Source organism: Salmo salar, chromosome 04 (genome assembly GCF_965601325.2).
Source record: "Salmo salar chromosome 04, fSalSal1, whole genome shotgun sequence".
Taxonomy (NCBI): domain Eukaryota; kingdom Metazoa; phylum Chordata; class Actinopteri; order Salmoniformes; family Salmonidae; genus Salmo; species Salmo salar.
This window is the reverse complement of record NC_138294.1, coordinates 41,719,107-41,742,209: the sequence shown is the minus strand read 5'-3', so window position 1 is coordinate 41,742,209 and position 23,103 is coordinate 41,719,107. Positions and strand designations below refer to the sequence as shown.

The following is a 23,103-nucleotide window of genomic DNA, read 5'->3' as shown; positions in this document are numbered from 1 at the left end:
TGGCTACTCACTGTCACTCAAGGACCTAGTGGGTGTTACCCAATGTCTGTTACCAGTTTACTTCGTAGGATTTACAAAGGTAATTTAGTATAACCGTGATTGACACTGACAGTAGACATCGACAAGCGTGATATACTTTCTACGAACAGAACACGGATACACTAACTGTAACCGATCAGTTTTAGATAAAGGACAACCCGAGTGAGCTAAAAAAAAATAGTGTTACTTCATCGTAAACCACCGGCCGTTATCAACCAGTGCCTTCTATCAGGGAGTTCGTGAAGAAGTGACGACGGTTTCTACACTTTTACATTTGGTGCCTGGACTGGTCGATTCATTGAGTGTCTTTATGTGACAGTTGCGCTATTTGCCCGTTTGCTTTCGAGATGGCAGAATTACCACCGCCGCAACAGTTGGTTGATATTGACCCGGATTTCGAGCCGCTCTCCCGCCCCCGGTCATGCACCTGGCCTCTGCCTCGACCGGAGTTCATCGAACCCGCCAGCTCGAACACATCTTCACCGGCGCCTTCAGTGAAGCAGGAGCCTGTCGAATACATTAGTAACCTCAGTTTGTTAGAGGAGTCAGAGGACTACCCGGAGGATGAGAAACGGCTCGTTTTGTGCAATGATTTTCAATGCCAGGAGAAATGTATACACCAGCAACAGCATCATCCACAGCAGTTGCAGAAACACCCGGGTACTCTGCTGCCACACCAGCAACAGGTGCCCCCGCTCTCGTCCCCCGTCGGGTCGAACTCGGTGGCCGCTGCCGCTGCTGCACAGAGGAAAAGCAGCTCGTCGCGTCGGAACGCGTGGGGGAATATGTCCTACGCGGACCTCATCACCAAGGCGATAGAGAGCTCACCCGAGAAGCGACTCACCTTGTCTCAGATCTATGACTGGATGGTGAAGAGCGTGCCATATTTTAAGGATAAAGGAGACAGTAATAGCTCTGCAGGTTGGAAGGTAAGCAAGCAATAAGCATCCATTCGCGCTTAATATCTAATATGACATTATGTAGGCCTATTTTACAACCATCACGTTATGAATTATCCCCTGAATTATAGGCTACCCCTGTGTCAAGTCAATTAAATTGTGGGCCACGTCATTAATTCACTATGTGCCACAATGTCCCGCAGTGCAGAATCACAGATAGATGGGGGTATTTGGAGATCACGGGGCTGTGATTAAAAATGTGTATCTTAGATCGATTGTCTGGGGCCAAGTTTACTTTCCCTCATGTAACAAAGATGATCACTTTGAAAGCCTACTTGACCAATTCCAGTCCACTTGCTTAGTGGGTCCGTGGTCCTCCCTGTGTTATCAGATTTGCTATTAGCAATAAGCATTATCATCTGTAGCCCAACTGATGCATTTACCCTATTGGACAGAACATCCTGATTATAATAAAAATACATGTAAATGCATCATCATTAATTATTATTCACTCAAAATATATATTTTGGGTTTCTATTGCAAAGTACACTGAGTAAACAAAACAAAGAAAACATTTTTCCAGGACATACACTGCCCAGGTGAAAGCTATGATCCCTTATTGATGTCACTTGTGAAATCCACTTAAATCAATGAAGGGGAGAAGACAGGTTAAGTATTTTTAAGCCTCGAGACAGACATTGATTGTGTACGTGTCTCATTCAGGCGAATGGGCAAGACAAAAGATTTAAGTGCCTTTGAACGGGTTTGGTAGTAAGAGCCAGGGGCACCAGTTTGTCAAGAACTGCAACGCTGCTGGGTTTTTCACTCAACAGTTTCCCGTGTGTATCAAGAATGGTCCACCACCCAAAGGACATCCACCCAACTTGACACAACTGTGCGACGCATTGGAGTCAACATCCCTGTAGAATGCTATCGACACCATGTGAAGTCCATGCCCTAATGAAGTGAGGCTGTTCTGAGGGAAAAGGGGAGCCAAATTAAAAAAAATCAGGGGGCCAAATTATGCGATTTGGTTCCTGACGTTCACCAAAAAGTACACTATGCTTGGAACTCTGGTTTAAATAAAGTGGTAGCAATGAAAAACTTGGATCCCCCTCTTTCTTTACCAAAAGCCAAAACTGTTTTCAAAATACATTAGCCAAAACTGATTTGAAGTGTTTTCCCGTGATTGCATTAAGAATTGCGCATTGACTGCTTGTCAGAACACATGTTTCCCTACCTATGGCTCTCGCAACTTGAATGCACCTCGAGGAATGCTTCTCTCACATTGAACACACAACAAGCCGACTAGGTAAATAGGTAAACTACTCTAATATGGGGTTGTCTGATTTTGTTTTAATAACAACCCTACACGGCAAAATTATTAGCTGTGGAAAGTTGCACCTGAGTGATATAGGCTTTGAATTACTTTGCCAGCAGCTACAGTAGGCTACACACCTCTGTCGTACGCATTATAGACTATGTAATTCCCTTTGTCTTAACATCGGAGTGTTAGCAAAAATCATGCGAACTTGTTCTCAACTGGCCTACCTGGTAGATTTTAAATGCAGATCAGAGATTTTAAATGCAGATCTACACTGACCTCAAAAACGTAATCTCCAGAATCCATATGATGGAAATCCGTTGCAGTGACGGAGAGCATTAATCCATCTGACAACTTCAGAGAATTTGACTTGTTTCTCAAAGCTGGAGTGTTAATTCTGTCTACGCAGAGTGATGATCTTTTCCAGTGAAGAGCACATCTCTCAATTAAAGGTGGACCATCTTGCTTATAATAAATGCTTTATAGAGCATTCATAAACTATTCATAAGTACTACACAGATGATTTACAAATCATCTAAAAAGACTTAGCTATGGTAATACAATTTAAAATAAGGCATTTATAAATGGTTTGTTTAATTTTGCATCTAAGGACACGAATAGGGGCCTTCTCACAGGCACAGATAACTAATTGTAACTGTGCCTTTATAACCGTGTGACTTAGGGATGCATGATATATCGGTGAACATATTGGAATCGGCCAATATTAGCAAAAAATGCCAACATCGGTATCGGACGATGTCTAGTTTAACGCTGATGTGCAAAACCAATGTCAAAGCTGACGTGCATACCTATATAACGTAGGTACATGATGTAATGACGGCACGTAAAATTTTGCCCTACACGTGCAACACAGCAGAGCAGTCATTTGAAAGAGTAAGAACATTTCAGCGAGACAACTCAAAGGCGAAAGCCATTAAAGCCACGATAATGGAATTCATTGCCCTTGACAATCAACTGTTCTGTCTTGGGTGATGTTGGCTTTCGCCGACTGGTCGACCACCGGTACACACTACCAAGTGCGCTATTTTTCAGATGTTGCTCTACCGAAGTTACACAGTGATAGCGTCACTGCTATTAGCTTCACGACATACATACTATGGAACACCATTTGGGTCTTTGCATGTCAAAAGATACCGTAGCACTGTCAAAGCTGTACAAAAAAAAGTCTGCAAACACCGGCCACGAATGATGTTTTTACAATACCGCATTGGTAGTAAAGCAATTTGTTCAACCGCAACTTCTGGGGTAACTAGCTTTTAGCTTGGTACCTAGCTAGCACCAATACAACCAACCTGAAAACATTGACCAGTAGAAACTGCAGTCATTTTCATTATTCTTAGCAATGATTTAGGAATCCTTGTGAGTAAGTATTAGCTAGGTTGCCACTTGTTGTTCGCCTATTGAAATTGAACTTCAGTTCATGAAAATAAATAACTAGCCAGCTACTTAACCCTGTTGCCCAAAGCTAACGTTATGAGCAGCCAGCTAGCTTCATCTGGCTAGTGATGCTCGACCGGACCGGGTTTTGTGTTGTAAAGCTAGCCACAATAAGGATTAGGCACAATAGTGGAATTTGCACTTTGCCTTAAATGAAAGTATGTTATTGACAGTGATGCAAATGAATACAAATAGTAGAATTATGCCATACTTTTATTTTGAAGGCTAACCAAAGTCCACTATTGTGGCTAATCCTTATTGTGGCTAGCTTCACAGATGGGTCCGACCAACATTAATCAAATAAGAACTGTCTTATAAATTAGGGTTATTTTAGATGACACCTAGCTATATAGTTAGCTAGCTAACTATAGCTACTGAAACAGATTGGCGTTGTGCTATGTTTTTGGGGAAGAACTTTGTTTGCATCCATGAGCTATCTAGCCTTTTATGACCAGAACTGTAGTTGCGCGAGACAACTTTACCAGCATCATAGCATACGTATCGATGAATCATTGTGACATATGAAATACAAGTGATAGTGTAATCAATGTGTAATAACTACGTAAACATTTTATGAACGCGTTAAATTGTGACATGCAGTCATATTCAGGTCCTGATTGGTCAACAAGCTTATTTGACACGCAAAGACCCAAACGGCGTTCCATAGACATCCTGGTTGAGAATGAAATGACTGAACAAATGAACGAAACAGCACAGCAAGTTAGTGAAAGAAATAGGTTTTGATTATGCTTTACTAGTAATGGGGACATGCGTAAATGCCAACAAAAGAACTTTTTGGGCAGTGTGTGTGTGTGAGTGTAACCTTTATTTAACTAGGTAAGTCAGTTAAGAACAAATTCTTATTTACAATGACGGCCTACCCCGGATGACGCTGGGCCATATGTGTGCGCTGCCCTATGGGACTCCCAATCACGGCCGGATGTGATACAGTCCGGATTCGAACCAGGGACTGTAGTGACGCCTCTTGCACTGAGATGCAGTGCCTCAGACCGCTGTGTCTGTGGTAACTATTTAACTGTACTAGAATGCTTAAAAAGGCCGCTAAAATGTTAAATATCGGTTATCGGTATCGGCCAAAAATGTCATATCGGTGCATCACTAGTGTCGCTCATTCAACCCACTACATAGCTGAAGTTTTAGCATAGCAGTCTTGCGATTGTTATGTTACTCTAATGGACGTCAGGGGCCCCTCCATTTTTCAGGATAAAAATAGATGTGGAGAGTTACCTGTATTTACCTGTGAGACAGGTACTCCAAAGGTGTGTTCCAAGACGTAACAGTCATGGTCTGCCTATGCGTGCCGCAACAAAATGTCTGCCCTCATTCCCCTTGAGACAGCGCCGTGTAAACATTCCATGAGGTCATGGATGTTTCTGTGGATCCACTTTTAAGCTGTAGCTGTGGGCATATGTATCAGAGATCAAATTTGATTCGTCACATGCGCTCGAAAACTTTACTGCGAAATGCTTGCTCACGAGCCCTTCCCAATGAAGCAGCGAGACGAAGAGAGAAAGCGAGAGAGAGAAGGAATAAAGAGCAAGACAGAGAGAGAAAGAATAGAGAGACAGAAAGAGTAGAGTTGTTATTGATTCAGGAAAGCTAACCTGCTGCTCACACATTTCGTGCTACTGCTGTTGTGGTCCACTTTGAAGTTCCCCTCTAGTATAGGAAGACTATCGTATTATATATAGTCTTCAGTCCAGCGTACAGTTATGATGGGCTCAGCCCAGCAAAGCTTTGGCGGTCTGTCTCCACTCCCGAGTGTAAATCATTGACTGTGAAACAGTTAAGTGTCTCTCAGCAGGCCCCTGGGAAAGAAAGAAAGGAGGAGAGAAAGGGAAAAAGGAGAGAGGAGAGCAGCAGGTTCCAGAGATCAGGTACAAAAAAACCACCTAGGGGCAGTGTGATTTAAATCTCTGTATCAAAGTCATGTCATTATTTACTTGATTTAACCTTTATTTAACTAGGCAAGTCAGTTAAGAACAAATTCTTATTTCAATGACGGCCTACCCCGGCCAAACCCTCCCCTAACCCGGACGACGCTGGGCCAATTGTGTGCCGTCCAATGGGACCTTTGATCACGGCCGGTTGTGATACAGCTCAGGATCGAACCAGGGTCAGAAAGTGACGCTTCTATGACTGAGATTCAGTGCTTTAGACCACTGCGCCACTCGAGAGCTCCATGCTGTGCTGGTTCATTGGTTTTAGATTACGTTTTAGATTTAAATATTGACAAATAACTGAATGTGTGTGTGTGTGTGTGTCTGTCTGTGTGTCTGTCACTGTAGTGTAAGGAATGCGACTGGCAAACCCCCTGTCCATATCATCTTATCGATTGTGATCTTAAAAGGTAAACCGATCCTAAATCAGCACTCTGAGACGCGTGATAGGCTACATACAGCCCCTGACTAGGGTGAGTGACGGCTCTAAGTGCGAGGTTGGTAGAGGAGAGGGAGAGAGAGAGAGTCTGTCACTGGAGTGTAAGGAATGCGACTGGCAAACCCGCTCTGTGACTATATAGGCACCGTGCCCATTTGGGGTGGCACCGCACTCCTATTGGCTGTATGTGTATTCAGAGTTTTACCCCACCCCATTAGAATTAATGCTGGTCGTGTTTAGTTTCTGTTCAAGACGTGTTGGCAAACAGTGGGCAGACAGGCCTGTAAAGAGAACAGAGAGGGAGCAATATATCTGTTATATCAGAGTATCTGTAGATACAGTATACCAGTATTAAAGGACAGAAGGACTGAAGAATGGTTTGTCTTCATCATATAGACTTGCTAAAGAAATGTCCCAAATTAATTTCACCGCCTATAATGATCATTTCAACACATTGTATTTACTGTCCTTCTAAACCAGGTTAAATGCAATGTTTTCTTACAGATTACTTTTTGACCCAGTTTAACTACGCCTATAGGCAGTGTCCATGATGCTATAGTTTGTTTGTGTGTCAATCTTGAACATTTTGTTCCTTTTGAAACTCTGAACACACACACACACACACCCTTGTTTATATAAGTAGTGGAGTACTCTGTGTCCTTGTCCATATTCTTCAACAGCACTGTGTATGTAGCAAAGGACCCTGCTGCTGGTGGCTGTGCAAATGTTTATCAGTCAGCCTTAATATGGCTGGTCGCTGGATGAACCTAGGCACCCCAGTAACCTTTGAAGTCCATAGGAGTGAGGGGAGAGATTCTCCCCTCTCCAGTGATGCACCACTTGCTTTGTCCTCCCTTCTGTCACTAATTTTACTGACTTCTTCTCTCAAAACAAACAAGTTATAGGACATCTGTTGGAATACTAGAGAGAGAGCCCTGTTGCAGGCTTATCTAAAACAAAACAAAAACACTCAGTCGGTGCGCATTATGATATTCTAGGACAAGAGGAGCACAACAAACAGTGAGTGTGTTCAGAGTTGGTCATGGAAAGATTTGGCATACAGGTTATTGGCACCCAAACGCACTGTTGTCAATTCTACCAGGCTTTGAGTTTGTTGTGGTGCCTTAGACAGACATCCAGTCAATCAGAGAAAGCTTTACTCAGCTCTATTCCTCAACCTGCTGATTTGGTGAGCAGCAGACACTGCACTAGACTAGACGGTTGTAGAAATACCTTAAGAAACATAAGCCTCTGTGGAGGTGGTCTGGCACTAGGCCAGTTCAATAAGAGCTATCATAACGCTGGCACAGGAAGTTCTCTCGTTTACTACAGCACTGTGAGCTTAGAGCAGGCTGGGGTGTATCAAGCATTTCAGAGTAGGACTAGGAGGGCTGATCTATAATCCTTAACAGCTTGTTTGTGCTTGTTAAATAAAAAAGGCCCACATACTGTATTTTGTCACTCAAAACATTCCTCAGTGCGAAATGAATGTAACAAAATATATTCATATTCTCCTACGGACGGTAATATTCTTTATCAGTCAAAACACTTTTTTTCTTCTCCCGACGCTATCTATTGCAGCACCACCGTGGGTAGGCTAAGTGTAAGTATGGATGTGTGAGTTCAGATGGGGTGACTCGTCTTATAAGAGACATTACGCAAACAAAAACATTTACTGGAATTGGAATGCCCTGGGCCAAAGTCTGCTGCCGTGCGTAGGTAGTTAGTCAGCTCAGTGGTGATGATAGGATAGGGAGAGCCGGGGAGAGCCGTCTGGTGAGGTGAAGAGGATCACGTGAGAGTGAGCCACACTACTACTTAGGCCAGATACAGATGGAATTACAAAACAGAAAGAGATGCAGACACATTTAGACAGACAGAATGACAGGTTGCTCCAGACGGACACACAGCTAGACAGACATAAAACATGGGCTCAGAAATGAAGGCTAACTCATCTCCCACAGCATTTTGTGCTTTACTTGTGCTGTGTTCAAATCTACTTTTTGCAGTATATGCCTAGCAGCCTAAGTGTTTAGGAGTTTAATGTCTCTTCTGTGAGATGAAACACCAATAGCGAGTCAGGAAATGCCTGCAGAGCTATGTGTGACTGACGGGGCTGAACAAATCAGTTTCTATTGTGTGAAACAACACAAACTTGGTCACTGCATGGCCGCTTTATGAATTACTGCCCTAGATACACGACAGCCTTTTCCTCCTTTTCATTCTAAACCTGTCTGAAATTATTCATCTATAGCCTTTCTTCTTTTTGAACATGGGGGTGAGTCGTGGGGGTAGGGGCACTTGGCGCTGCTAGTAGCAACAGAGCTTATTTTTACTCAATGAAATGTTCTTTTTGAGTCCTCAGTCTTAACAATAACAGGAGGCAACACAAACACCTCAATCAATGTAGGGGGGAGGGGCCATCAAACATCCTTGAATTCCAGAGTTGTGTGCTCATATCCCTGCGTCGTCCATGTCCTCTAGTTTCCTGTGCGGACGCAACAGCTTGGCCTTTCAGGTCTATGTCCCAAATGGCTAGTGCTGAGCGATTTAACTGACATCGGTTCAATTATTTGAATTCCATTTTGTTCAGGGGGTTTTCTGTGAGGGCAATGCGCAGTTTCTCTAAAGATAAAATCAGATCAAGCCTGAACTGTGCGATTTGTAGTAGGGAGTTGTATTTTCCAACAGGCCAATATTCTATATAGTTTAGCTTAGAAATCGTGTTAATGAACTATAATGGCCATAATCCATTGCACGCCTACTTGTCCGGTCTGAGACGGAGAGAAGAGACAGAAGAACGTGCGATCGAGAGGTAGAGAGAGCAGTTGCTTCGTGAGGTATCTATACTTGATCGAAGATTGATAGTTGGTTTTCAGCAGTCATAAAAGTATGCCTTATTTACTTTGAAGAACAACTGAAATAGTGATTTTTGTCAGACAGCATAGGCAGCAGCTCTATAGAGGATGATATGTTGACTTATATAAAGTCATCAAATAGGCCTAAAACAAATGTAATATGCTGTGCCTTCAGAAAGTATTCACACCCCTTGACTAATGTGAAAGTGGAATGATGTTTACAAATTAATTAAAATTAAAAGCTGAAATGAGTAAGTATCCAACCTTTTGTTATGGCAAGCCTTAATATATTCAGGAGTAAAAATGTGCTTAACAAGTCACATAAGTAGCATGGACTGACTCTGTGTGCAATAATAGTGTTTAACGTGATTTTTTAATGACTACCTCATCTCTGTACCCCACACATACAATTATCTGTGAGGTCCCTCAGTCGAGCAGTGAATTTCAAACAGAGATTCAACCACAATGACAAGGGAGGTTTTCCAAATGACTTGCAAAGAAGGGCTTATATTGGTAGAAGGGATGAAGGACAAAAAAAAAAAAATAGAAAAAAAAGACACTGAATATCCCTTTCAGCATGTTGAAGTTATTCATTACACTTTGTAGTGATTGTATGGTGTATCAATACACCCAAAGATACGGGCGTCCTTTTTGAACTCAGTTGAGGAGAGGAAGGAAATCACAGGGATTTCACCATGAGGGCAATGCTGTCTTTAAAACAGTTACCGAGTTCAATGGCTTTGATAGGGGAAAGCTAAGGATGGATAAGCAACATTGTAGTTACTCCACAATTCTAACCTAATTGATAGAGTGAAAAGAAGGAAGCCTGTACAGAATAAAAATATTCCAAAACATGCATCCTGTTTGCAACAAGGCACTACAGTAATTCTGCAAAGAATGCGGCGAAGCAATTAACCTTCTTCCCCCGAATACAACGTGTTATGTTTGGGGCAAATCCAATACACACATTACTGAGTACCACTATCAATATTTTCAAGCATAGTGGTGACTGCATCATGTTATGGGTAAGAAATCCGGAATGAAGGTAAGCACAGAGGAAAACATGGTTGTCTGATTTCCACCAGACACTGGGAGATAAATTCACCTTTCAGCAGGACAATAACCTAAAACACAAGGCCAAATACACACGAGTTGCTTAGCAAGGAGACAGTGAATGTTCCTGAGTGGCCGAGTTACAGTTTTGACTTAAATCTACTTGAAAATCTATGGCAAGGCATGAAAATGGTTGTCTAGCAATGATCAACAACCAATTTGACAGAGCTTGAAGAATAAAAACTAAAAAGTTGCACAATCCAGGTGTGCAAAGCTGTTACTTAGCAGAAAAGATTCTAACATATTGACTCGGTTGTGAATACTGTATTTCGGTTTCAAAAATGTGCTAGAATTTCTAAAAACGTGTTTTCACTTTGTCATTATGGGTTATTGTGTGTAGATGGTTAAGATTATTATAATTTTTTTTACATTTAATCTATTTTGAATTCAGGCTGTAACACAATAAGTAAAGGGGTCGGAATACTTTCTGAAGGCACTGTATATAAGCACATCATGCCTGTATGTCAATGAATGCGTCCACCTGTCTGTCTGTAGTGTGTAAGCTGCTATGTGACAGTCAGTACAAGCCATTGCATCATGTGACTCAGTTTAGCTGTGGAACATTCGTGGGTGGCGGGGTGAGGTAGTGTTTGTGCGTGCATGCGTGTTGTTGGCCATGGGGTGACGGAGTTGGAGTGTGAAGGGTCGGTTGTGTGACATTGCATGTAGTCACCATGAACTCTAAGGATTGGAATCAAGCGCCTTAATAATAACCATTCATGACCACAAAGTCTCCTGTTTGAGCCCTGTCCTGCAGTAAAGGCCCACTCATTGGAGACACAGGGAGAGCTGCAGCCTGGACATTTGTGTGGGTAAGTCAGTCTGCTGAGAAGTCCGTGGCATGAACTGAGGTCATTTCTTTGGTACTACCATGTTGTCAACCAACAATAAAACACAAGAATACTGTTATGACAAATACCGCATAGGCATGGCATACATTTAGTGGTTGAAAATTATTTCAGGTGATTATAACCTGTTAATAACTACAGTACTTTGACAAAAGAACCGGGAACACAACCTCAGATCATCCTTGCTTGTTGTGTGCAAATTGTTGTTTTCCTTTAATCTAAAAACAAAAACAAACAAACATAACAGGAGTTTTTCATGTTATGCCAGCCCAACCCCCGGCCCTAAGTCCCGGATGGTGGAACCTTTGGCGATTGGTTATTTTTACCGCTTCCTGTAAAAACAGCAGCAGCTTGGTCGGTGCCTTGGTTTGTCCCCCACAATGAACTATGATGCACATCCTGCTGACTGGCTGGAAAATAGCACCGGCCTGCCGTGTGTTCGTATCTCCTCCGCCCTGAAAAACATAAGGGCCAGGCAGAGTGGGAGGGAAGAGGTAGGGGTAGCAAGAGGAGGGAGGGAGATAGTGAGAGAGAGAGGGAGGGAGTAGGTAGGGAGGCAGAAGGGAAGGAGAGGGAAGAGTTAAGGAGAGAGGGAGGCAGGGAGGGAGAGAGGAGTTAAGTCGCTAACAGACAGTGCGCGGCGTGTAGGGTGGCCCATTTATTTTCAATGAAGCCTAGGTGAAGGGGCAAAATTCTATCCAGACGGCGCTGTCAGCAGTGCTCATGCCTGTGAAGGCATGCACAAGCCGAGGCGGAGAAAATAGAAATCTATTCTATTTCTGAAGCGGTGCTGCCGTTGTTGACCAATAACAGAAAACGTACAGCCAACAGAAGGACCAGCTAACTTGCCCACTCTAGCTAACTGGCTAAAACCTTTCAGTTTACAGAGTCATGTTTAGCAATAAAAATCATTGTTTTCTAATCGTTTTTTTTTGGGGGGGGGGTAATAATTTCTCTTGCATGTAAATACATTTTTATGAATGCTTATGGTGTTATAGAAATTCACTTTTGGTATGTCAATAACGTGTGCTTATTTCGTGCTATGGTCACCGCTGGCTGTTGCCCAGTGTGAAGGCACTAGCCGCTATTTTTCAGTGAGAATCGCTATTGGCTCCTTCATTTGTTCTAGAAGTTGCTAGATAACATCTTGCCATTGCCACGACGACGTCACAGCACCAATTTGCCTTGCTGCGGCACAGCTGTGGTCCCCAATGTAGCGTTTTCGCCCCCTCTCCCACCACAGCTTTCGCCCCCTCTCCCGGAGGGAGGGAGCACAAGACAGGATAGTTCCTGGCTCAGGGTAATTGTGTGTGTGTGTGTGTGTGTGTAAAGTGAGGTGTTTTCTCTATTCTCCACAACTGTCCCTCCCTGTGCTCTCCCTATGCTGTCTGTCACCTTATCAACAGTTTCTCACTGCACTAGGAGTGATCATATCTATAAAAAGGTCATAGATCAGATCTATATATCTGGTATGTACAGTATTCACACTACCGTAATACAGAAACAATGTAGGGTGGGATAAATGATTCCCAAATGCCACCCCCAGTGATGCTGATAGTAGATCACTAGGGTGGGTGTTATTTTACTCTTTGTGATACCACCACTCCCCACCACTCTAGTGGGTAGGGGGTGGATTCTGAACTCCACCCTATCGGAGGTGGAAGGTGTGGATGCTGCTCTCCACTCTGTGTGTGGGGTTGGGGGGAGGACGGAGGTTACTAGAGGTGGGTGGAGCTTCCTGTGTTCCCCACGCTATGCTTATTTATTGCCCATCAGTGTTTGTGTGTGCCAGCTGGGCGTTCCAGCCGTTTGCCCTGCCAGAGCAGCCAGCCCTGTCTCGCCGCTTGCCTACCCGCCGGGGCCTCTCTCTCTCCCCTGGGGTAGCCTGGAGGCCCTGGAGGCTGGGGCTAGGCGCCAAAGGGAGGGAGGGGGGAGAGAGAGAGAGAGAGTGCACCACGCCATGAACGGCATCTTCCTGGAACTCAGCGTTTTTCTCAATGAGATGTGATCTGAGCCGTCGCCAGCCACACGTGTAGCAGTTCTGTAACTGTGTGTGTGTGAGACTAACTTCCTGTTAATGTTTATTTTTTTATTTTATTTTTGGGGGGGGGGGGGTTGGGTTCCTTAGAGATCCCTGAAGACCATGTCTGAAATTTGTTTTTAATAGATGTACGGAAATGTATGCACTCACTACTGTAAGTCGCTCTGGATAAGAGTGTCTGCTAAATTACTAAAATGTTAACATTACAACACCACAGGGGTAATACTACAAAGCACGATCAATGGGTTAGCCAGCTAACTTCAAGTTTTAATGTCACGTGCACAAGTACAGTGAAATGCCATAATTGCAAGCTCTAAACCCAACAAGGTAGTAAACAATATCAATGTAGTACTAAAAATAATGTAAGGTAGAATAAAAACAATAAAATAAGAACATGAGAAAGTAAGAAGCTATATACACAGGGTAGGCTTGGGTGGTATACCGTATACCGGGGTATTGGAAATAGCCACGGGATGGTTTTTCAATACCGTCAATACTGTTAACTATTTCTTTGAAGTTTTCCAATACATTTTTAGATTTGTGGCTATTTTTTAATTAAGTAAACACCTGCAGTCGACTGGTGCAATGTGTTTGGACAGTGGTTCTCAAACCTGGTCCTGTGGACCCAAAGGGGTGCACGTTTTTGTTTTTGCCCTAGCACTACACACCTGATTCAAATCATCAAATCCATTTTGATCAGCTGTGTAGTGCTAGGGCAAAAACAAAAATGTGCACCCCTTTGGGTCCCCAGGACCAGGATTGAGAACCAGTGCATTAGGAGATAAAGCAGATCGCATTCTTATTTCACCTGTCACATTTTACATTATGAAGTTTACTTAGTTCCCCAGAACAGTGTGGCCAGTCGTGTTTGTTTGTAAATAGCACAACAGGAGAAAGTGGGAGCAGGTGGTCCCCGCTGTGTATTGACAGCGGGGACCACCTGTTTTTCAGTGTTTTTTTGCTTCAATAGAGTGATCAGGGACGTGCAACTAGTTTTCCTTCACAGAAAATACATTAGTGCAACACATTCGATGTAAAAATAGCTTAATTCATCAGATAACAATAGAAGTGCAACATTTCGCTGGCAGCCACAGAAGTAAATGAGATTACAATAAAAAAGCAAGGTCTTTTTAGCAAAAACAATGCATGGCCATCATATGTATAATGTTTAGGCCTGTCTTAGAAATAATGTAGCCAGCTACATTTCCTAATGTTTTGCTTAAAATTAATCTTGCATTTTACCTGAGAAAAATAGGTAAACCGAGAAAGTATCTGAGAAAATAAGCTACATATCAGTCAGAACGCTGTCTGCTGATAGAATGCCCATTTGTGAATTCTCATCCGAGTTTAGAAGTGCAACTGAAGCACAAACTTTGTCTGATGCCGAGCAGAAATTACAATAAGAAGCATTAAAAGGTCTCCGTTTACAAAACACAAAGCGTTTATCTTTTTTCCTGCGTGAAAAGCATGCATTTTGTGTTAGCAAGTTATTCTAGGGGTCATGTTATCTAAGTACGTGGTTGAATTAATAAGGTGACGGGGCATCACATTGTTAGCTTACTGCCATGTTTGAGAAGGCAAAGCCCTTTGGATGAGTTATTTGTACAGCTGCCACTGTTATCTTGATTTACTTGCGTTTTTTCTCCTCTCCGTTCTTACCCCCTCTGCTCCTCCCCCCTCTTCTCTGAGCAGAGCAGGCAGGCAGGCCTGTTGCCCTAGCGACTCCAGACTCCACACAGACACAGCATGTAGACATGCTGCTGGAGAGACAGTACTGCATGCGTCAAAACTTTGTTAATTTGCACGTCTCTCATTCACATTCGCTTGCAAATGTCCAAACGAATCAAAAATGACATTCGGCAGCTCCTACCTATATATGTATAACTTTATGAGCCTGGATTGCCTGTCTTTGCAATTTGTTTATTTTCATTTGTGCTCGTTAGCATATTTAGCTAGCAGCCTACATGCAAATTCACTATTACTTCTGCAAATTTTGTTATCATTCTGGTAATAAATGCCCAATGGCCTTTTTTGGCACCCACTTGTGTACTAAACCGGTATTAACATAAATCCTGGGGTGAGAGAAGGATGGGATGATATGAAAATCTGGATACCACCCAACCCTAATACAGGGTCAGTTCCAATACCATATTTACAATGTGCAGGGATACAGGAGTGATTGAGGTATAGGGGTAAGGTGAATAGCTATCAGGATGTATGATATACAGCATCAATTAAAAGTGTGCTGTATGTGAGTGTGTGTGCGTAGAGTCAGTGCCTCTGGAAACTATTCAGACCCCTTAACTTTTTCCACATTTTGTTAGGCTGTTTCCCTCATCAATATACACACACAATACCCCATAATGACAAAGCAAAAACTGGTTTTTAGAAATAACTGAATTATTACATTTAGATAAGTATTCAGACCCTATTTTCTACATAGTAGAATAATAGTGAAGACAACACTATGGAATCATGTAGTAAAAAAAAGTGTTAAACATATCAAACTATATTTCATATTTGAGATTCTTCAAAGTAGCCACCCTTTGCCTTGATGACAGCTTTGCACACTCTTGGCATTCTCTCAACCAGCTTCATGAGGTAGTCACCTGGAATACATTTCAATTAACAGGTGTGCCTTTTTAAAAGTTAATTTGTGCAATTTCTTTCCTTCTTAATGCGTTTGAGGCGATCAGTTGTTGTGACAAGGTAGGAGTGGTTTACAGAAGATAGCCCTATTTGGTAAAAAAACAAGTCCATATTATGGCAAGAACAGATCAAATAAGCAAAGAAAAACCACTGTCCATCATTACTTTATTAAAGGCATGAAGGTCAGTCAATCCGGTAAATGTCAAGAACTTTGAAAATTTCTTCAAGTGCAGTTGCAAAAACCATCAAGTGCTATGACGAAACTAGCTCTCATGAGGACCGCCACAGGAAAGGAAGACCCAGAGCTACCGCTGCTGCAAAGGGTAAGTTCATTAGAGTTACCAGCCTTAGAAATGGGCAATTAACTGCACCTCAAATTGCACCTCAGAGAGTTCAAGTAACAGACACATCTCAACATCAACTGTTCAGAGGAGACTGTGAATCAGGCCTTCATGGTCGAATTGAAGAAAACCACTACTAGAAACCACTACTAAAGGCCAATAAGATACTTGCTTGGGCAAAGAAACACGAGCAATGGACATTAGACCAGTGGAAATCTGTGGTCTGTGGAGTCCAAATTTGAGATGGTTGGTTCGAACCACCGTGTTTTTGTGAGACTCAGAGTAGGTGAACGGAAAATCTCGGCATGTGTGGTTCCCACCGTGAAGCATGGAGGAGGAGATGTGATGGTGTGGGGTTGCTTTGCTGGTGACACTGTCAGTGATTTATTTAGAATTCAAGGCACACTTTACCAGCACGGCTACCACAGCATTCTGCAGTGATACACCATCTCATCTGGTTTGTGCTTAGTGGGACTATCATTTGTTTTTCAAAAGGACAATGACCCAACACACCTCCAGGCTGTTTAAGAGCTATTTGACCAAGAAGGAGAGTGATGGAGGGCTGCATCAGATGACCTGGTCTCCACAATCGCCCGACCTCAACCCAATTGAGATGGTTTGGGATGAGTTGGACCGCAGAGTGAAGGAAAAGCAGCCACCAAGTGCTCAGCATATGTGGGAACTCCTTCAAGACTGTTGGAAAAGCATTCTAACAGAAGCTGGTTGAGAGAATGCCAAGACACTGCAAAGCTTTCATCAAGGCAAAGGATGGCTACTTAGAAGAATCTAAAATATATTTTGATTTGTTCAAACACTTTTTTGTTACTACATGATTCCATATGTATTATTTAATAGTTTTGATGTCTTCACTATTATTCTACAATGTAGAAAATAGTAAAAAAAAAAAGAAAATAAAGAAAAACCCTGGAACGGGTAGGTGTGTCCAAACTTTTGACTGCTACTGTAGATGTAGAGAAGCAACAAAAACAATAGTTGCATCCAACTAGTTCATCCGTCCTACTACTCAGTCAAGACCACCATCATAATGTCTGCTATAGAAACCACCCCATGTTGCTCCAGTCTGTCTGCCCTCTCACAGCCCACTGAAACCCCAGCCAGATTAATGGACTGAGCTGTGGGCCCCCAGCCAGCCCGATGAATCCCTGTTCCTCATAATTACTTGCAGTGCTGCGATGTGTGTTGTATTGTTAGTGGTGGCCTAGAGGCCCCCCAGGGCCCCGAATATATGGGGTTGATAGGGAGGTGATTATCCTGTCGCTTGCTGGCTGGAACTGGAGGACAATGCAGCGGCCCCGCGTGCCACACATTCCACAGCCTCACACAGCCTGCCTCATAGACCCTGCACTGTATTACTGCTGTACAGCCTCTTTCAGACATCAGCCTCACACACATAGATACAGGCAGGAATGCAAGCAGGCAGACTAACTCACACACTCACTCGAAGGCGTTTACATGCCTATACCCTCCACTACATCACTGCTATCCATATAGAAAGTAGTGTTGCACGGTATACCAAAACTTCTGTACTTTTTCAATACAAACAAAAGTAGGTTTCAGTACTAGAATTTGTTACGGTCGGTACTTCTGTCAAATGTGTCTCATGTGATTGATAGAATCAAGTCTGTCCATCAGCGCAGCCCCTTTGTAGCGCGAAGAGCAAAGTGCATGCTGCACTTCCTCATTCATTGCTAGAGCTTTCTGGGCTGCATTGTTAGCTACCCACTCAGGCTGCACTGAAATTAACACACTTGAATAATGGAACACGGCATGTAGACATTTTTTAAATTGTTCATTACTGTTCGCAAAACAATGTCTAGCTTACAGCTGAAGCAACATCAATTCACTAACCTAGCATATAACAAAATATGCTGATTTCAAAGCTGAAGTGAAACTTTATTTCACTTCTTCGTCTCCCTCATTCACCTGTCTCGTGAATCAATGTAGGCTACATCTTGATTTACCCAGTTTAACACAGCTCAATGCTATATATAGATAAACACAGTTGACCACAAGCAGTACTATATTTTCTGGACCCTATTCTCAGGGTTTCCAGGAGATTAAAACATCCCTATTTGTTGCTCTAGTCTAGAAGGAAGCATGTTTGGATTCATGTGCTCAACAAACCAATTAAATTAAATGTTTACAGTGTAAAACAAATAGAAATGTGACTGTGTATTCATTAATATCATCGTGCAGTTTGCAGATAAAAATAAATTACAAATACAAAAAAATGACTACTTCACGAGTGTATATATTTATACTCAAAGTGCATGTTGAATGGTGTTTTGGTCTGAAGTTGTGTTAGTGGAATATACAGAGGACTATACTACAAAGCAGGATCAATGATTTAGCTAGCTAATTTTGATAAGCAACCAGAAATAAACTAGAGATTTTCTGATTCATTAAAAATAGCTAAACTTTGATATGTTTTTTCGTTTGTTGAATCAATTAGACCATGCCCAGAAAAACAGGGCTGCAGTGGAGCAGGTCGAGAGCTTTAAGTTCCTCAAGATCCAAATCACTAAGGACATAAAATGGTCCACACACACACTTATAAAGAAGGCGCAACAGTGACTCTTCCCCCTCAGGATGCTGAAAAAGTTTGGCATGGGCACTCAAATCTTCAAAAAGTTCTACAGCTGCACCATTGAGAGCATCTTAACTGGCGGCATCACTGCTTCGTATGGCAACCGCAACACCTTCGATCACATGGCGCTACAAAGGGTGGTGCGGACAGCATAGTATATCACTGGGGCCGAGCTACCTGCGATCCAGGACCTCTATATCAGGCGGTGTGAAAGGAAAAAGGGCCAGAAAATCTTTAAAGACTCCAACCACCCAAGCCATAGACTATTCTCTCTGCTTCCGCATGGTAAGCGGTCCCGGTGCATCAAGTCTGACACCAACCACTGCATCGGCTTGCTAGAGACGTCACTACAGACCCGGGTTCGATCCCAGGCTGTGTCGTATCCGGCAGCGACCGGGAGACCCATGAGGCGGCGCACAACTGGCCCAGTGTTGTTTGGGTTAGGGGAGGGTTTGGCCGGCTGGGACGTCCTTGTCCCATTGCGCTCTAGCGACTCCTTGTGGCAGGCCGGGCGCATGCATGCTGACATCAGTCGCCAGCTGTATGGTGTTTCCTCTGACACATTGGTGTGGCTGGCTTCCGGGTTAAGCAAGCAGCGTCTCAAGAAGCAGTGTGGTTTGGCGGGGGTCGTGTTTCGGGGGAGGACGTACGGCTCTCGACCGTCGACTCTCCCGAGTCCGTATGGGAGTTGCAGAGATGGGACAAGACTAACTACCACTAGGATATCACAAAATTAGGGAGAAAGAGGTAAAAAAATATATATATATATATATATATATATATATATATATATATATATATATATATATATATATATATATAAATGCTGGCACCAACAGGCTCCTGAACAGCTTATATCCCCAATAAACAAGACTGCTAAATAACTAACAAAATGGCAACACAGACCATCTGAGTTGACCCTTGTATTTACTTTAATTTTTGCACTGTCTGTATGCACAATCACAGAGTTGTACACACACACACTCCAAAACACACATAACATGCACATATAGTAACAGTCACAAGTTTAAAGAGTTGTGGGAATTTGAACGGAGAACATTGAAGATTGCCAATCCTCCTCACCCAGAGGGAGAGGTTGGAAGCAGGAAAACTGAGAACTTCCCTGCATTTTTATTTCCGCTTGCCTTTGTTTCACCTCAAATGTACCCGGGCAGACAGGCACACTGACTGAGTTCAATGTGAGTTTCCAAAGTGTGTTTTTGCCTTGTCTAGAACAATGTCAAACTCTAACATACTGCTACCAACACATACAGTACCAGTCAAAATTTTGGACACACCTATTCATTCAAGGGTTTTTCTTCATTTGAACTATTTTCTACATTGTAGAATAATAGCGAAGACATCAAAACTATGAAGTAACACATATGGAATCATGTAGTCACGAAAAACGTGTTAAATCAAAATGCATTTTGTATTTGAGTATCTTCAAAGTAGCCACCCTTTGCCTTGATGTCAGCTTTGCATTCTCTCAACCAGCTTCACCTGAAATGCTTTTCCAACAGTCTTGAAGGAGTTCCCATATATGCTGAGCACTTGTTGGCTGCTTTTCCTTCACTCTGCAGTCCAACTCATCCCAAACCATCTCAATTGGGTTAAGGTCAGGTGATTGTGTAGGCCAGGTCATCTGATGCAGCACTCAATCCCTCTCCTTCTTGATCAAATAGCCCTTACACAGGCTGGAGGTGAGTTTTGGGTCATTGTCCTGTTGAAAAACAAATAGTAGTCCCACTAAGCACAATGCTGTGGCAGAATGCTGTGGTGTCCATGCTGGTTAAGTGTGCCTTGAATTCTAAATAAATCACTGAGAGTGTCACCAGCAAAGCACCCCCACACCTCCTCCATGCTTCACGGTGGGAACCACACATGCGTAGATCGTCCGTTCAGCTACTATGCGTCTCACAAACACACGGCGGTTGTAACCAAAAATATCAAATTTGGACTCATCAGACCAAAGGACAGAGTTCCACCGGTCTAATGTCCATTGCTCATGTTTCTTGGCCCAAGCAAGTCTTCTTATTGGTGTCCTTTAGTAGTGGTTTCTTTGCAGCAATTCGACCACGAAGGCCTGATTCATGCAGGCTACTCTGAACAGTTGATGTTGAGATGTGTCTGTTACTTGAACTCTGAAACATTTATTTATGCTGCAATTTCTGAGGCTGGTAACTCTAATGAACTTATCCTCTGCAGAAGAGGTAACTCTGGATCTTCCTTTCCTCATGAGAGACAGTTTTATCATAGTGCTGATGGTTTTTGCGACTCCACTTGAAGAAACTTTCAAAGTTCTTGAAGTGCTCTGCATTGACTGACCTTCATGTCTTAAAGTAATGATGGACTGTGGTTTCTCTTATCTTAGTTGATCTGTTCTTGCCATAATATTGACTTGTTCTTTTACCAAATAGGGCTATCTTCTGTATACCACCCCTTCCTTGTCACAACACAACTGACTTGCTCAAACACATTAAGGAAAGAGGCAAAGCTGTCGTCAAGGCTAAGGGTGGCTACTTTGAAGAAACTCAAATACAAAATACATTTTGATTTGTTTAACACTTTTTTGGGGGGACTACATGATTCCAAATGTGTTACTTCATAGTTTTGATGTCTTCGCTATTATTCTACAATGTAGAAAATAGTTCAAATTAAGAAAAACCCTTGAATGAGTAGGTGTGTCCAAACGTTTGACTGTTTCTGCATGTGTTGGTAGCAATATGTTGAAGTTAGACATTGTTTTAGACAAGGCAAAAACACACTATAGAAACTCACATTGAACTCAGTCAGTGTGCCTGTCTGCCCAGGTGCATTTGAGGTGAAATGAAGGCAAGCGGAAATAAAAACGCAGGGAAGTTCTGAGTTTTCCTGCTTCCTACCTCTCCCTCTGCCAACCCTCCTCACACATTCTTCACTGTTCTCAGTTCAAATTCCCACAACTCTTCTAACTTGAAGTGGGCATCAGCACTGCCAACTGAGATGTGTCATAATAAGATGTTGGACATCATATAGACATCTGCAGATGTTGAGATGGCCACTTGCACGTTTCTCTCTGGAGAGGTTTGGTTTTAAGAGCCTGTGTTGGATGTAGATCCAGGCATTCTCTAAGACCATTAAATATGGCTGCCATCTTCAAAGGGCAGTAGAGGTCCCTGCTTCCTGACTCAGACTTTTAGACGTTTCCCTCCAACTTCACTAGTACACACAACGCGCGCGAGCCGCCCAGTCTGTCCATTGTGCCCTTTAGGGGGCCACTGTCTCCTGTGTTTGGCAGTCAGAAGGGCCATATCAGCACCTACCAGCACTTCCTGAGCGGATATGATGGAGAAGGGAGTGCAGTGCACTGACTGACCTGCCCACTAACAAGCCCAATGGGAAGCTAAAGACTCTTGCTCTCTCTTTGTCTGGCATAACACTGCTCTGGCACACAGAGTATTGCAGGCTATCACAGCACACACACACACTTAGTCATGTGCCCATGTCCAACACACGCAATCTGGTCTTCTAAAGTCTATTATTTAAATCACAAAGAAAGAGGGAGAGAGAAAAAGAAAGAAATGGTAAGAGTGAAAGAGAGAGAGAAAGGGCGGGAGAACAATAGACAGAAAGAGAGAGTGACAGAAAGAAAAAGAGAGAAGTGAAGAAAAGAAAACTAATAATCAAAAGTGACTGAGATTAGAGCTCAATCCTGTTAAAACTATTTGGCCTTTTTACTCTGGAAGTAGACACACGAATGTGAGTCATTCATTTTCTATATTAGGCCCAGTCAGAGATTACAGATCGGAATATCTCTGCCTAGAATTTATGCCTTAGCTTTAGACTAGAATTTTTACAAGTCGGACTATCTCTGTCTAGGCCTTAGCTTCAGCCTGTGGAGCTAAGGCTGAAGCCTTATTATCGTGCAAATAGACCTAATAATAATAAAAAAAGATATGCCATTTAGCAGTCACTTTTATCCAAAGTGACTTACAGTCATGCGTGCATACATTTTACGTACGGGTGGTCCTGGAAATTTAACCCACTACGGGGGGTTGCTGAGGATTATTTCTGTCTGTAATAAAGAACTTTTGTGGGGGAAAACTCATTCTGATTGGATGGGCCTGGCTCCCCAGTGTGTGGGCCTATGCCCACCCATGGCTGTTCCCCTGCCCAGTCATGTGAAATCTATAGATTTCGGGCCTAATTTATTTATTTCAAATGACTGATTTCCTTATATGAACTGTAACTCAGTAAAATATTTGAAATTGTTGCATGTTGCGTTTTATATTTTTGTTCAGTATCGATATGAGCAGCAGCATTTACTCTTAAGGGGTATTTATACCCTAAGGAGACGCAAGAGTCGGAGCGTAGTGCAGTGTTGCAATGTCATTTCTTGTACGTACTCCTATACCACATAAAAATTGGCATGCGCCGTATCATCCCTTGCGCAGCCGTGGGGGCAGTGTTGTGTAGTCAATGAAGCTGTATTTCACTACCAACTCGCTTTGTTCCTTGATCTGATCTATATAGGCTATGCATG

General features: G+C 42.8%; 1 protein-coding gene and 1 long non-coding RNA gene across 2 annotated transcripts in view; one reads left to right on the top strand and one right to left on the bottom strand.

The window, feature by feature from the left end:
* Positions 1–23,103, top strand: part of LOC106602890 (forkhead box protein O1-A) — a 90,362-nt gene continuing 67,259 nt past the window's right edge. The window contains exon 1 of the mRNA XM_014195874.3: positions 1–968. Within this exon, the coding sequence (XP_014051349.2) occupies positions 387–968 (582 nt within the window). The 5' untranslated portion in view covers positions 1–386. The remainder of the gene's footprint in view (positions 969–23,103) is intronic.
* Positions 11,287–23,103, bottom strand: part of LOC106602891 (uncharacterized) — a 20,239-nt gene continuing 8,422 nt past the window's right edge. Inside the window, exon 3 of the long non-coding RNA XR_001328321.3 lies at positions 11,287–11,394. This is a non-coding gene — a long non-coding RNA (uncharacterized LOC106602891). The remainder of the gene's footprint in view (positions 11,395–23,103) is intronic.